Genomic DNA, 13,240 nt, shown 5'->3' with positions numbered 1-13,240 from the left:
TTCCTTTTCGACTCTTTGAGTGCATTCTGGTAGCGATGCCAGCAGTCTTTTAAAATTTGCAGCTTATATTTTTCCATCTGCGTTCTGCTCGATGACATTCCCTCTTAACAGCACGAGTCCTCGCATTAAACCAAGGCTTAGGTTTAGCCTTAGGCTGCCTGGTTTTTAATAGAGCTGCAGAGTCCAAGATGGTCTGACAGCAAGAATAAAACCAGGAATTAAGCTCTTCTGTATCAGAGGAGACAAAACCAGAAGGGTCACAGAGGAGCTCAAAAGCAGCAGAAAACTGCACGGCAGTGGAGGGGTTAATAACCCGACAGCGCTGAGCAGCAGCACGAGATTTAACTGCAGTATGTGTAAAAGCAACATTGAATAACACGGGCATATGATCTGAGAGTACAGAGTCACAGATCGCCAGGTTAGTGACAGGCAGACCACATGAAAGAACAAGGTCCAGTGTGTGTCCATGCTCATGTGTAGGGCCGGGCAAGGACTGCACCAGGTTAAGAGTCAGTAAGGCTTAAAAAGTCCTTTAGCAGTGGTTTATCAGGACAACACACGTGTATATTAAAATCTCCAACAATAAGAACATGATCATCATTGTGCATAATTCAAGCTAAAAAAATCTGAGAAGTTGTTCATGAAGCTTTTACTGTATTTGGGGGGCCAAACAGCATCATCAAAGCCAACCACGGGCACCAAGCAGGCATCAACAGGATCCAGGAAATGCTGAGACACAAACAATCTTGGGAACATTCCATGCGCTTGTTGGAAAACAGCAGAAAAATTCCTTAGGGAACCCTTCAGCTTCACCAGTCGACCACTTCGTTTATCCCAGTGACAATGATGCTTTCGGCTGGAAGGTAGCGTGGGAACCCAGTACAGGTAACTTGGCATTTCTGATACAACTGGGGCCAGAATTTGTGTCAACATGTTTTTTGTGGCTATCTTCTGCACATGTATTCAGGGGGTTCTCTTTGAGGGATGCTACAGTGTGCATTACAACTCTAACTCTTTTTTTATTATGAGTATGATTATGATATTTGCTGTTGGAAGTGGGGGATTTGTTTGTGTGGAATGTCTGGTAAAGATATTGTCAGAACAAGCCTGTATGTAGCACAAATGGATTGCTCAAACATGTGAGAATTTTAGGCTTCCCACTTTGTCCTCCCCCTGAAAGTTTAGAGCCAAGCTTTTATATTTTTATATTTGATTTAAATCGTAGACAATGAGCAAAAACAAGAAGAACAAACAAGACCAAGAAGGAGCTGGAATGGCATAAAATAATCAGAGCAGCATGTCACTGTGCTGGATTTCACTTGAAAGCTGAACTGACAAATCAAACTGTACGGAGCTTTGACTGGGTGAAAACAGACAGACTGTAATTAAGCATGAATGTGTATTTTTGCAATTGTGACTTCGTGGTTATGTTTCCTGCCAAGTCAATCTGACCTTTAATCCTTTAAGATTTAGATATCAATTTGTTTAAAAACAACATCGGAAAACTATGTATGTGCATATCCGCTCGTTTGTCTGCAGTGTTTGAATTGCACAATTATATTTTGTGAGAAGTGCCACAGTGTAAGCTGGAACTTGGGGGAACAATTCACAGACAAGCAACATAATAATGTGAGAGCAACAGTTACACATGTAGCTCCACCCTTCAGGTACTGGAGACACCTTCTAGTAAGTTTCCAGGGTGGTTATACAGTATAAATATGTGTAATAACCACCTGAAGTTAAACATCTGAAACACAGAAAGGCGTTTAGTTTATATCTTTGTTCATTTTAACAGAACTTCAGAATGACTGATACTAAATTTGGCGGATGGTCAGACACAAAGGATGCCACTCCAAAAATTCAGAAGATCTGTGATGAGGTAAACTTTAGTCTACCTTCGTTCTTCACAACTTCAACACACAAAATTGTCTACTTTGCATTTCAGTCCAGAATTTTATTACATTTTATTTTATTCAAACACAGGTACAGAGACTAGTGGAGGCAAATAAAATGAAGAAATACGAAGACTTCCTTACTGTTAAGTACAAGAATCAGATCGTGAACGGAACAAATTATGCGATCAAGGTAACTGTTGCTGTCATTCATATTATGTATTTGTCATTTTCATTAAAAGAAAAGAAGTAAAGCTGTGTTTATGGACAGAGTTACTCTGACATCAGTGTGACTTGTTAAAGATATTTCTGAACATCCTCAGTGTTTGACACACTACAAGCATTTCATCTCTCTTGACTCCAGGTTCATGTTGGTGGACCCAGTTACCTTCATCTGGACCTCTTTCAAAGCCTTCCAAATAACGGAGAAGAGATTAAGCTGATTAAAGTGGAGGAAAACCACACCAAAGATGATCCAATCAACACTTTCTGATCTGATCACACTTCAGCTGCTCAATGCGACCAAACAGCTGTTCATGGGGGGGGGAAAAGAAGTACTATTCTGTTAACATCAAATAATTCAATGCAATAACATATAAACAGTGTATTACTTTAAATCCACAATTATTGAGAGTAATAAGCACTGTACAGTTGAATGAACAATTTTTTAAATGACAAATAAAGCATCGCAAAATATTTTGTTGCTTGTTGATTCCTTGAGTCATGAAGTCGTATTTCTCATAGACAATGTGAATTCATGGTTTTATTGACATGAAGTAAATGTCATTGGTGGGAGAAAAAGTTGATATTTAATTAAACCTGAAAAGTGCAGAAAAACTCTTGGTGGATTTTACATCAAAAACATTGATTCTTCAAAGTTTATATTTTCATATTAGGTCATGAATAATCTGAAAAAGAGAAGACGCCCATACCTCTCCTTACAGAAGCATAAACATGACACGGAGAAAAAATATAATGAGACAAAATAATCACAGCAGCAGGTGACTGTGCTGGATCTCACTGAAAAAAGCTGAACCGACAAATCGAACTGTAGGTAGAGATGTATGCAGACAATACTGACAGCAGCAACATGACACAGACAAAAACAGCACATGTAGCATATTATTCATGGTGCAATGTTGCAGAGTGCAAAGATGTTGAAAGATGGGCTCCTCCTGAAGTCTGCTGTCATCTGTACTGTTTTGCACATATTCTGCTCTAGTTATCAAATTGTCATGGATGCATTTATTGATTCAGTTTCTTTATACACTCGTAAACAATTTCCACCTGCTTACACACGTGATATAAAATACATGGAAGCATTGCTGTTTGCAGAGTTTTCCATGCACTGTTTTATCTGAGAGAACAAATAATAAGGGTGTTGTTTCCAATGTTTCACTGGAAAGTTTCATCACACTCTGTTGTTATTTGGAAGTGTGAAAGTACTGCTCTCCCACAACTTCCTTACACATGGAAATTCACCATAAATGACTTTAGTTGTTCTGCAGTTACAGGACTTGAATACATCTGCGAGACAGAGTGTGAGAGCATGTAAAGGAGGGTAACAATAATTTACTGCAAGTTTGATTTTGATTGATTATATTCTTGTTCGTGGAATGACAATCCCAGTACCTTCAGTAAATGTTTATGACTTCTCTGCAAGTCTTTTAACATACAGCACAATGTTTTTATTTTTAACTGGCTGTGTTCATCATCTGTGTGGTTTGGTCCAAGAAATTTGAGAATTTATGTTCATAAAAGTAAGAAAAGTTTCAAGAAATATCTGCATCAGCCTAAAAATGTTTGAAAACACAGCTCACAGGAGTAAATATATTTGCTTGCTTTATTTCTGATGGTGGAAATTTTAGAAAGAAAATCTACTCAAGTGTTTTAAGAGGAGGAAGACTCAGCTTTTATTAAACCACCAATAATTAATACCATTAATACCCGTTTGTGATCAGGTGGGGCCCTCCAGTGGAAATGAAACAAACTGCAAGTACTGGACTGCTGGAGCTTGTGTGATCACTCTGCTGACAGGAGGCTGCGACAGACCGCTGCACTGCTTCTGTTTATTCAGTCGGGAAACATTATAGTAATAGAACGTGTCATCCATGACACTACGATCAGTCACACGTCCTCCGTGAAATAGAAGTTTTAGTCCTTTCCTTGTTGAGAGATCTTTACATCTCTGATAATCAGAGAAAATGATCAGATCAAGGCAGAAGCACTAAAAACTAAAATACCAACGTACGTAGTGAATACAGCTCCTGTTGTTGAGCAAGTACAACAGATCACGTTTAACAAAGACAGCTTAGTTTGGAGGATTGGCGATTTCTTATAAGGTACACTTGAGGCTGATGGAAGTGTCGTTCTTTTTGCTGGTGCTTGGTACCAAATCAAATTTTTGGACAGATTTTTGACACTGTATGAAAACTTAAGGAATGATCAAAGCTTGTAGATCCCATCCTGAGGGATGGACTGATGAAGACTCGTCCAAAATGTCACAGTAATCCATCAACCCAGCAGTTGTTGAACCAATTCCTGATGAAGACAGTGCATAGTAAACATTTGAATTTAATACATGTAAAAAGGATGTCTAAGGTCAACAAATGATTTCAAACTCAGACAAACATTTGACTCAATTTTTAAAAAACTCTTTTTTTGTACAATAATTTTGTCTTGGAAGAAGCACACGGGCGACTGTTTTACAATGATGGTAAATTAATACAGTAATGACGCTGGAATATATTTGTGTGTCGGGGAAGAGGTCAGAGATGTCTGGGTGGTGAACAGCCTGCAGCAAGGACTCAGCAGCAGTTCACAGTTTCAGCTCCAGCCTGGATTTAAACCTCGAGTGAAAGAGCTCCTTTCATGAAGCAGGACTTCATTTCACCTTTGGAGGCGTGTAGTGGATTCGGCACCTTTCGTTGAAAACCTGAACCGAGGAAACGTCAGTAAGTAACACACGATAACGACGGCTCATTTATGTGTGACTGTAGGACGAGTCAGTGATGAGAACAGCGAGCAAACTGTACCTTCAGACTTCTGTCATTTACAACTTCTTCAACGTTCAGCTCTGACTGCATCAGCTTTAACTGGGGACAGGAAAAAAAAAAAACAAAGTACTTCTATTATTATTTTGCTCTAATAAGATAACAGGGTCTGTTTATTCTAATTCTTTTAAAAAAAGAGAAGGATTATATTTCCTCAGTGGTTACTTGATGCATTTAGCCCTGCAGGTTCAGTCAGCTGCAGCAGGTTTCCTCTATATTTTCAAATTTCAAGCTTTTTTCAAGTTTAAGATATTTGTTTACATTTCATTTATGATCCTCACAGCACAGAAAAACTAAATTAAACGCATCCACAGTGGATTCAGTGGAGATAGCTGCTAAACCTACAACAACAATGAAGCAACAGAAAGCAACATATCCTTATTTGTATTCGTTTTAATGGGCAAAAACTGCAGAAACACAGAATCCTACATCTCCCATAATGCAACTGAACAGCTATAGACAGATTTAAAGAAAAAATGACAAGAAAACTACATTAAGAATGTAAAAAAAAAAAAAAAAAAAACATGGAATTTTTATAGACAGGACTTACTTTGGTTTGCTCCTTCCTGAGCTGTTTGATTAGTGCCATGTTTTCATTGTCTTTTGCTCTTTGCTCACGCAGCTGTCCCACCACCTCTGATGTTTGAGCTATACAAGCCTTGATAGCTTTGTCTCTGCTAAGATGAGCCTCCATCATCTGTGAGAAAACAGAAATACACACGCACACATGAGATTAATATTTCTGCATGCCTTCACAGACTTCATGCCAGCTTTCTTGTCTGTTCAGACTCTTATGGCTCCTGCAGCGAAGACTTTGGAGGACAACAGCTGATTCTCACACAAGACAATTATTCAGATATGGATGACGCTGCGAAACATGGACCAATTCTGAAACAGGGATGCTTCACACACATATACCCGGCAGCACAGCATTTCCAAAGTAAGCAACTATGACTAGTTCAGCATGCGACCAGATGTGGATTATGACATCAAGCTCTCTTCCTGAGTTTTATGGCACTGAACGCTGGTCTGTGTAGACCCTTATTTTGCCATATTGTTTGTGATCTTTTACTTCTTTGAATACAAAAATGTCATTAGTTGACCAAAATTTGGAAACTGTCATAATTAGAGTATGAATTCTTGAGTTTTGTTAAGCCACAGTAACCTTTGGCTTATCACCACATGTGCATTAGAGGGCCACACCTCCCTCAGCGTCATTTTACTTCACTGGAGTTCTTCAGGTGCTTGCTCACAGGGGATCGTCTGATTACTGAGGTTTTCCCTAATATTGTGGTGTCTTTACCTTGAGGTGAACGCTGTTTTTTGAAATGAAACTGAACTTAAATGAAAGACTGAATTTGAATCAGTTCATCCCTGACTCTATGTGAAGATTTAAGGCAAGTTTAAAGAGGCTGCTTGAAATTGTTTCTCAGACACTTGATGTTAGACTGACTTCTTAACAGGTCCCCTCTGCACCTCTCCCTGCCATTGCGTTACATAACCAAACTCCCAGGTGTTATGTTCACTGTTTAAAATATGCCATTTATTTATTCTTTATTGTTGTGGTAACGTTTTTGTTGTTTGTGTGGCAATGACAACAATGGGAATTTGAATTCACAACGTGGTGAGACCTGGTGGTCACACTCACAGATTCATAGAGCTGTTTGCAGGTTTGTGTGGCATCCACTTTGCCTGAGAAGGAGACTGTGGGCACGGTGGTGTTCAGGGCATGGACAATGCGGTCGTCTATAGTGCGCATCACCTTCAGTACCTCCTGAAATAACACACAGAAGTACACAAAAAGAGTCAGCAGTTTTACTTCAACTAAAACTAAATACATTTGTAACACGATACGCTGTCTTTTGTCTCATTAAGATGGAATCAGATTTAAATCTGATACAACTGTACCCCCCACCCAAAAATGGTGGTTCAAAACACGTTGCTTCCTTAAGGAAATAAGTTTATGTATCGTGTTTATAACAGAGGGCAAGATGGCAGGCAAGATTAACAAGGCTCATTTAGCAGCTGATATACTTTTAAGGAGGGATCCAAACATCTTTAGCCTTCTACCATGAGAGAAATACATGTTTAATATAAATTTGAACCTGTTGAACTGAATTTACATATTTGTTCAGCAAAAAGGTAAAGGGTTAATGTAATATTCTGTGCTCACAATGCTCTGTTTCCACCGCTTTCCTTATATGGTCATCTGCTATAGGAACAGCATGGCAAAGTGTAGACAGTGGGGTGGGGGGATTGCATCAGCTCTAGGAACACACTAATAGGCTGCTATTGGTTGTTGTTTATTTTCTTAACTGTGGTTTAGATGCTTTGCTCGCCAAACAAACAAACTGACAGCATGAATGATCATCTCCAAAACCACCAGGAAAAGAAGCCAAACTTCTAAATCTTCAAATTTAATGTTAGAATAAGAGGCAAGCTTACATGTAACTAAGAACAGGGCTTTCCCCCCTTAATTTCTACAAGCTAACTCTACTTCTACATATGGTTTACTCATAAAAAGTAAAATAGCTTTGGTCTGTACCCTCCGTACTCTGAGAGGACTTCTGAGTGAAAGAATCTGAAATATGTACTTTTTTTTTGTCAGCAGTAATGCATGAGGCTCTTTTTTAATCAGATACAGCTGTGTGTATTCTGGCATCCGCACATAAAAAGATAAGCGCTGCCCTTCTGCTGGCTTGCAAAAGCTGACCAATCAGAAGAAAGAGTGCTTTTGCCGCCTGGAGATAGGCGCTAAAATGACTTTCCAAAGCCTCATAAACAGCCTATATGGAATAAATAAATGTACGTGTGTTAGTTATGAATTATGCAAAGCGAGTTCAGTGAGGTTCTAGCATAAAAATATAAATCTACAAAATAACACAATATACCAAACCATGACATCTATAAGTAGATTATGCCAGTTTAAAGAGTCAGTTATTAAAGGCTGCATGGGTATGTTGATCCACATACTGAAAGCTCTGAGTACTGTGCCTCCTTGAACTCGTGCAGGTCTTTAGTAATCAGGAGGGTCACCAATTCATTGGCTCTCGCACAAAATAAACAGCGCGGCAAATGAATTGCGGGGGAGGCGGTGATTCGACTGGCCGTCGGTGCGTGATCGGCCTGCACGGATCAATTAATCAGTCGTTAACGTTACCTGAAACATTGAATAGTCCTCACAGTTTAAACTTCCACCGGGCGCCGCCATAGTGGACTGCACGGGTCCTTCACCAGGATCACTGGTGGTGGAGGTGGCTGTCCAAGAAAGTGCCTGCACGGAAAGGCTTTAATAATGCCTAAATGCTATTTATTTGTTTTTGCCGCATTCACAAATTAACATCTGCCGCACGTATTAACGCAAAGTGAATATATTAAAATAGATAAAAGTGCAACTATAGTGAATAGCGCCATTTATACTAATACATTTTCCACTTGTTCTTCTCAACTTTAGCTTAACTCCCAGCAGCCCTGTTTGAGACTCCTAATAATTCAACCACAACCTAGCGAAAGCAAAGACCCAACCACAGCCACAGGGCTGTCACTACCCGATCCGTATGGACGCTGTCCAAATGGCATAAATACGGGCCCTAGCTTGTTTCTTTTGATCAGTCACAGGACAGCGTCCTATCTGACGGTCCTGTTAGCTGTTTGACTTTCAGCAGCTGAGGAGGGACTGACAGATTTCCAGCGCACTTAAATGGCTTTTTAGAAACACTGGACTTTGTGTATTCAATCAGCAAAAGCATGAATTTCATCAGATCCCGCCTTTCCATCGGCAGCCTCCTCGGTTCGTATAGCTAACTTGAATTTCTGTGTCTTCGTTGCGTAATAAGTCGCTTGAATACTCTCTAATCCGATGCTTGTTGATGTTATTTGTTTTTAAATCAGCTGTGAGTGAGTTCTGTACTCGGTTATAAATACATGTTTGATGCTTTTTCGACGTCTTGCATTTATTGAAATGGTGTTTGTGCTTGTGGCAGTAAAGGCAGTTTGTGTAAATTGGTGCGTGGTGTCTCGGTAAATTAACACTTGGCCTAGTTAACTTGTTTTATTATCATTATACGCTATTCAGGCCTGGTTAACCAGGCACTCCTGCTTGGTATGAACAGTGTCTATAATTGAAGATATTCGTAGTCGTGGTTTGTTTCTTTGTTTGTAAGTAAAATTAAACAGTTGTCAGTTTTAGTCCCTTCAGGTGTGATGATTTCTGTTTTTGTCATGTAGTACTCACTTGTGTCCAATTTAGGGCTTTAGATATAGATACTTTATTGAGCCCACAAGGAAAATTGTTTTTGTATCAGGAGGATAAAGAATAACGGTATATAATAAATACACAACTTAAAGTGCTATGATGTAATTTCCCCATGGGGATCAATAAAGTATCCATTATTATTATTATTATTATTATATGTGTGTGTGTGTGTGTAAATACAATTGTGTGATTGATTGATAGCTATCACGCGATTGTAAAAATAAATTAATAAAATGAGATTAAGTTGGGGTAAACGGTAATCCTTTGATTTCGCATGAAGAGATTTTCCCCAGCGTAATTTTATTTTGAGCCTTTTAAGGGCTGTTCTAAAATTTGTAATGTTAATGTAAACGTTACTAATTTTCTTGTTTAACGTTTAATTTCTTTTTTTCAGTAGCATCAGCTAGTTCTATCGTCACTGTGACTTCCTGCTTTACTCGATGTGATACTAGTTCTGTATCTAAACAGGTCAGAGGAGACATGTCATTCAGACATGGAGCCACAGAGGGATGTGCAATAAACTGCAGGGGACCAAAGCGGAGTCCCCACCTGCAGCACCAGCACATGGTAGGGTTTGAACAACAGATGAGCTCAAAAGTCATCATAAGACAATGCACAATATTTACTGATAAACCTGAAAAAACTAAATACCAGCTTCTAAATTTGAATTTGAACTTCTAGGTTTTCATTTAAATGTGTGGCATGACTTTAATGTGGAAAATGCTACACTCATAGTGATGTAAGAGTATTCTAAAAATGTTGACTTTGTGCATTACAGGGTATTTGTGATGGCTAAGTATGTGACTTTTTTTAAATCCCAAAAGACTAAGAGGGACACAGGAAGTGAGGTCGCAGTCTGCAGGTCATGATGTGACTCTCTGGCTTTTTGTTCAGGAAGCACGCAGGATTCATTATAATGCATGCTTTGTTAATTCACACAGAGCCGCGTCCCGCATTCAGACTCCCAGGCTACAGGCCCTCAGATATGGACAAGAAGATGCTGATCTGGTCAGGGCGCTTCAAGTCAGCAGACCAGATACCAGAGACTGTGTCGTAAGTAGCCTTTTCCTGTTTATACCAGACCTTCCGGCACACCGCAGTCCCACTGCCTCTGTCACATTCAGTTAAGTTACATCACAAGAACAGGGCTAATTAACAGGATGAGCGGCGGCACAGCGTGTAGCTGGTCCTCAGACAGCTGCAGTTCAAACAAGCCTTCTATTGGTGACTGGAGAGGATTATCTTGGCATCGGGGTGGAGATCACATCTGATCTGCTGCTGCGATGTAAAAACCTGCATGGCAAGCTTATAAACAGAAGCCCTCCTATGTCATGTACTCAAAAGCCCCAGTATCCAAAACAAAGCAAAATGTGTGAAGGACCCAAGAGACTATCTGCTGACAGTCACCAATGCTGCTATAACTGGAACAAAAGGCCCCGTAAATATCATGCTGCTGCGCTGATCTTCAATAACAATAACAAGATTAAATGCTGAAGTCTTATGTTTCAAGCCTTCTTTTGAGCCAAGAAAACATTTCCTAATGAGTGTACATGTGCTTCTTCTACAGGTTTGAGATGATTGATGCTGCCAGAAACAAAATCCGAGTAAAGGCTGCCTACGTGATGATGGCTGCCACGATAGGAGCCTGTATGATTATGGTGTTTCTGGGCAAAAGGGTAAGAATAATGAATGAGTCTTGCATGAAACTTTTTTTTTTTTTTCTCTTTTCAACGCCAGTAACTGTCAACAAGGACAGACATGTCATCACTGCTATCCAGTAATGTAAAAGAGCAGGTTTAAACCTGCCTGTTCACATAAACTCATCTACGTCATGTTATGAATAAACAGAGCAATGACTTGCAATTAAAAGTTTGGTCACAAAATGTCCCAAAGTTCCCAATGTGACATTTCAACCTATGTTTATAAAAAAAAATAAATAAATAAAAAAGGATATCGAAGCGGAAAATGTATCACAATTAAGTCCCCTGCAAGAATTTTAATAATTAGTGAGTAATTCAATTCTCACTGCTTTGATTCATGCATTGCCTCTGCATTTTCATTCACATTTAAATAATGCCACATGTATTCTCCTGTTTTTCTGCAGGCTCTTGCCAGGAATGAGACCCTGACGGCACTAAACATCGAGAAGAAAGCCAGATGGAGAGAAGAACACCAGAAACTACGCGAAAGTGCCATTGCCCTGTCTGACAAGGCTCAGTGATGGAAGATGACTCATTCAGACACGCTCATTCTCGAAACCAAGTCAATAGCATCCCACTTTCTGTGTATACCACAACTTCTCCAGTCCCAACCTTTGGAGGTGTAGTGCAACCAAAAAAAAATCAGCAGTAAATTCTGAGTAGTGCCTTTGCAACAAGGAAATTGGCCTTAACAATAGTTTTGCAATAATTGAGTACCTGATGCAAAATGTATCTACTTAGTGAATGTATATAAATAACAGGGTTACAAAGTGGCACTTGATTAATGGCACAAGCCATTATTTTGGTAGTGGCATTTCATTGTCTCAGACCAGTGGAGGGTTTATTGCAGGAATGTGCAATTATGCCTTGTAAAAACATTGTCTTTCCCCTTTTTGTGGAACATTAAGTAGCTGATTGGATGTGACTTGTTCACCTGTGCAGTGGGCTGTCTGTCCTGATACCCCTCTAACTGGGCTTCTTATTTCACGGCCACTATGATGTGCTATCTGTGTTTGTATGTGGTGAGCACCAAAACTAGTTCAATAAAGCAGTGCTTCTATAAAAATGTGCAGTGTAATTTAATGACCCCTGGTTTGGGCACATGTGGGCACCTTCCAAGGCTTTTGGAAGGCTTATTTCAGGAAATATTCACCATTTGTGACCAATACCGCTTTTAATTTTCTTTTCTTTTTTTTTTCTTTTTTTTTTTTTTTTGCAGCTATCTTTACTAAAGTTTTGGAGGGTAATTTGGATACTATGGTATATTTTCCCTGCAATATCGTCACGAACTATACTGCTCAAAACTTAAAGGACCACTTTTTAATCAGCGTATCGCTTGGTGAGAAAGATTTGATTGATCTCTCCTGGCTTACCTCTCATTATATCGGCTGGGTGGTAAAAGGTCTTATCTATCATCATGGGTGAAATGATACAGAGTCCTATAATATAGTTTAGCTGTATGTGCTTTCGCCAATAGTAAATCTTTGATTAACAAAAGTTGGAGCAATGAAATTATTCTACCACCTGCCTTTATCTTTTACTGCTGTGTGTGTGCGTGCTGTGGTGGTTCTTACACATGCAGGGTATGTAAACATGGCACACGGCTAGGATGACTAAGCACTGAGTGAGGTTAAGTGTTTTGTTTTTGTTGTTTTGGTTTTTTTTGATAATTTTTGACTGTTTCTCTGCTTATTTTCCTGTGTTAGATCATAAATTCAACAGGATTTTGGCCTCTGCTTCTCTCCCATTGGGTTACATATCTACACAGAAGAGAAGTGCGTCAGTGGCCAAGGTGTGGTCATTCTCTCCAATCTCGGTCAAAGATTAGAACTAGATCAACATTAGCTCAGAATAGGTCATTAAGATAGGTCGTGCTTGGCTTTGCTTCTGCTAAATTGCTTTAATAAAATATCCTACATTCAAAAACCCTAAATTGTGGACATTCCCTTTTTAATAATTGTGAGTAAAGGTAAAAACCCGAGTTTTAATGTTCATTGTCAGTACTGTTAGCATGAGGTGATACCTGGACCTTAGAGGGGCTGCACAGGTAGTCCAACTCCAGGATGCTGTCAGCGCCTACACTGGTACCGTGGATCCTGGTTTCACCCTGGTGCATAACAACACCTGGATTCATGAGGCGAGAGCATACAGGCAGTTCCTAGTGGATGAACGTTCAACCTTAAGAGTATTTAAAACAGATTTACAACCAAAAACTACTGTCACTCAGCACAAATTAGGAAATGTCTGTGATGCACCCATCCAGTGTAAAGTCCTTAAACAACTTTGTACTCCACTTGCATCCAAACGTAATCCTTCCTGGCTCTGAAAACACATGGAAGC

At 39.5% G+C, this 13,240-nt stretch overlaps 2 protein-coding genes across 2 annotated transcripts; one reads left to right on the top strand and one right to left on the bottom strand.

Moving 5' to 3' along the window:
• Window positions 1-3,780: 3,780 nt before the first annotated feature.
• mix23 (mitochondrial matrix import factor 23) lies at window positions 3,781-8,469 on the bottom strand. The gene is made up of 5 exons (XM_085287118.1): window positions 8,106-8,469; window positions 6,594-6,719; window positions 5,496-5,642; window positions 4,928-4,987; window positions 3,781-4,827 (listed from the first exon to the last, which is right to left on the bottom strand). The coding sequence occupies exons 1-5, from the start codon at window positions 8,154-8,156 to the stop codon at window positions 4,777-4,779; spliced, it is 435 nt and encodes a 144-aa protein (XP_085143244.1). The 5' UTR covers window positions 8,157-8,469; the 3' UTR covers window positions 3,781-4,776.
• A 26-nt stretch (window positions 8,470-8,495) lies between these two features.
• fam162a (family with sequence similarity 162 member A) lies at window positions 8,496-11,966 on the top strand. Its single transcript, XM_085287117.1, has 5 exons — window positions 8,496-8,735; window positions 9,669-9,767; window positions 10,142-10,253; window positions 10,768-10,876; window positions 11,305-11,966. The coding sequence occupies exons 1-5, from the start codon at window positions 8,693-8,695 to the stop codon at window positions 11,419-11,421; spliced, it is 480 nt and encodes a 159-aa protein (XP_085143243.1). The 5' UTR covers window positions 8,496-8,692; the 3' UTR covers window positions 11,422-11,966.
• The last annotated feature ends 1,274 nt before the right edge of the window (window positions 11,967-13,240 follow it).

This window comes from Mchenga conophoros, linkage group LG9 (assembly GCF_057382185.1).
Source record: "Mchenga conophoros isolate Kocher_MC1m ecotype Shallow Benthic linkage group LG9, M_conophoros_male_GT1.1, whole genome shotgun sequence".
In the NCBI taxonomy this organism is placed as follows: Eukaryota; Metazoa; Chordata; class Actinopteri; order Cichliformes; family Cichlidae; genus Mchenga; species Mchenga conophoros.
The sequence above is the reverse complement of the archived record's forward strand: the minus strand, read 5'-3'. Positions and strand labels throughout refer to the sequence as shown.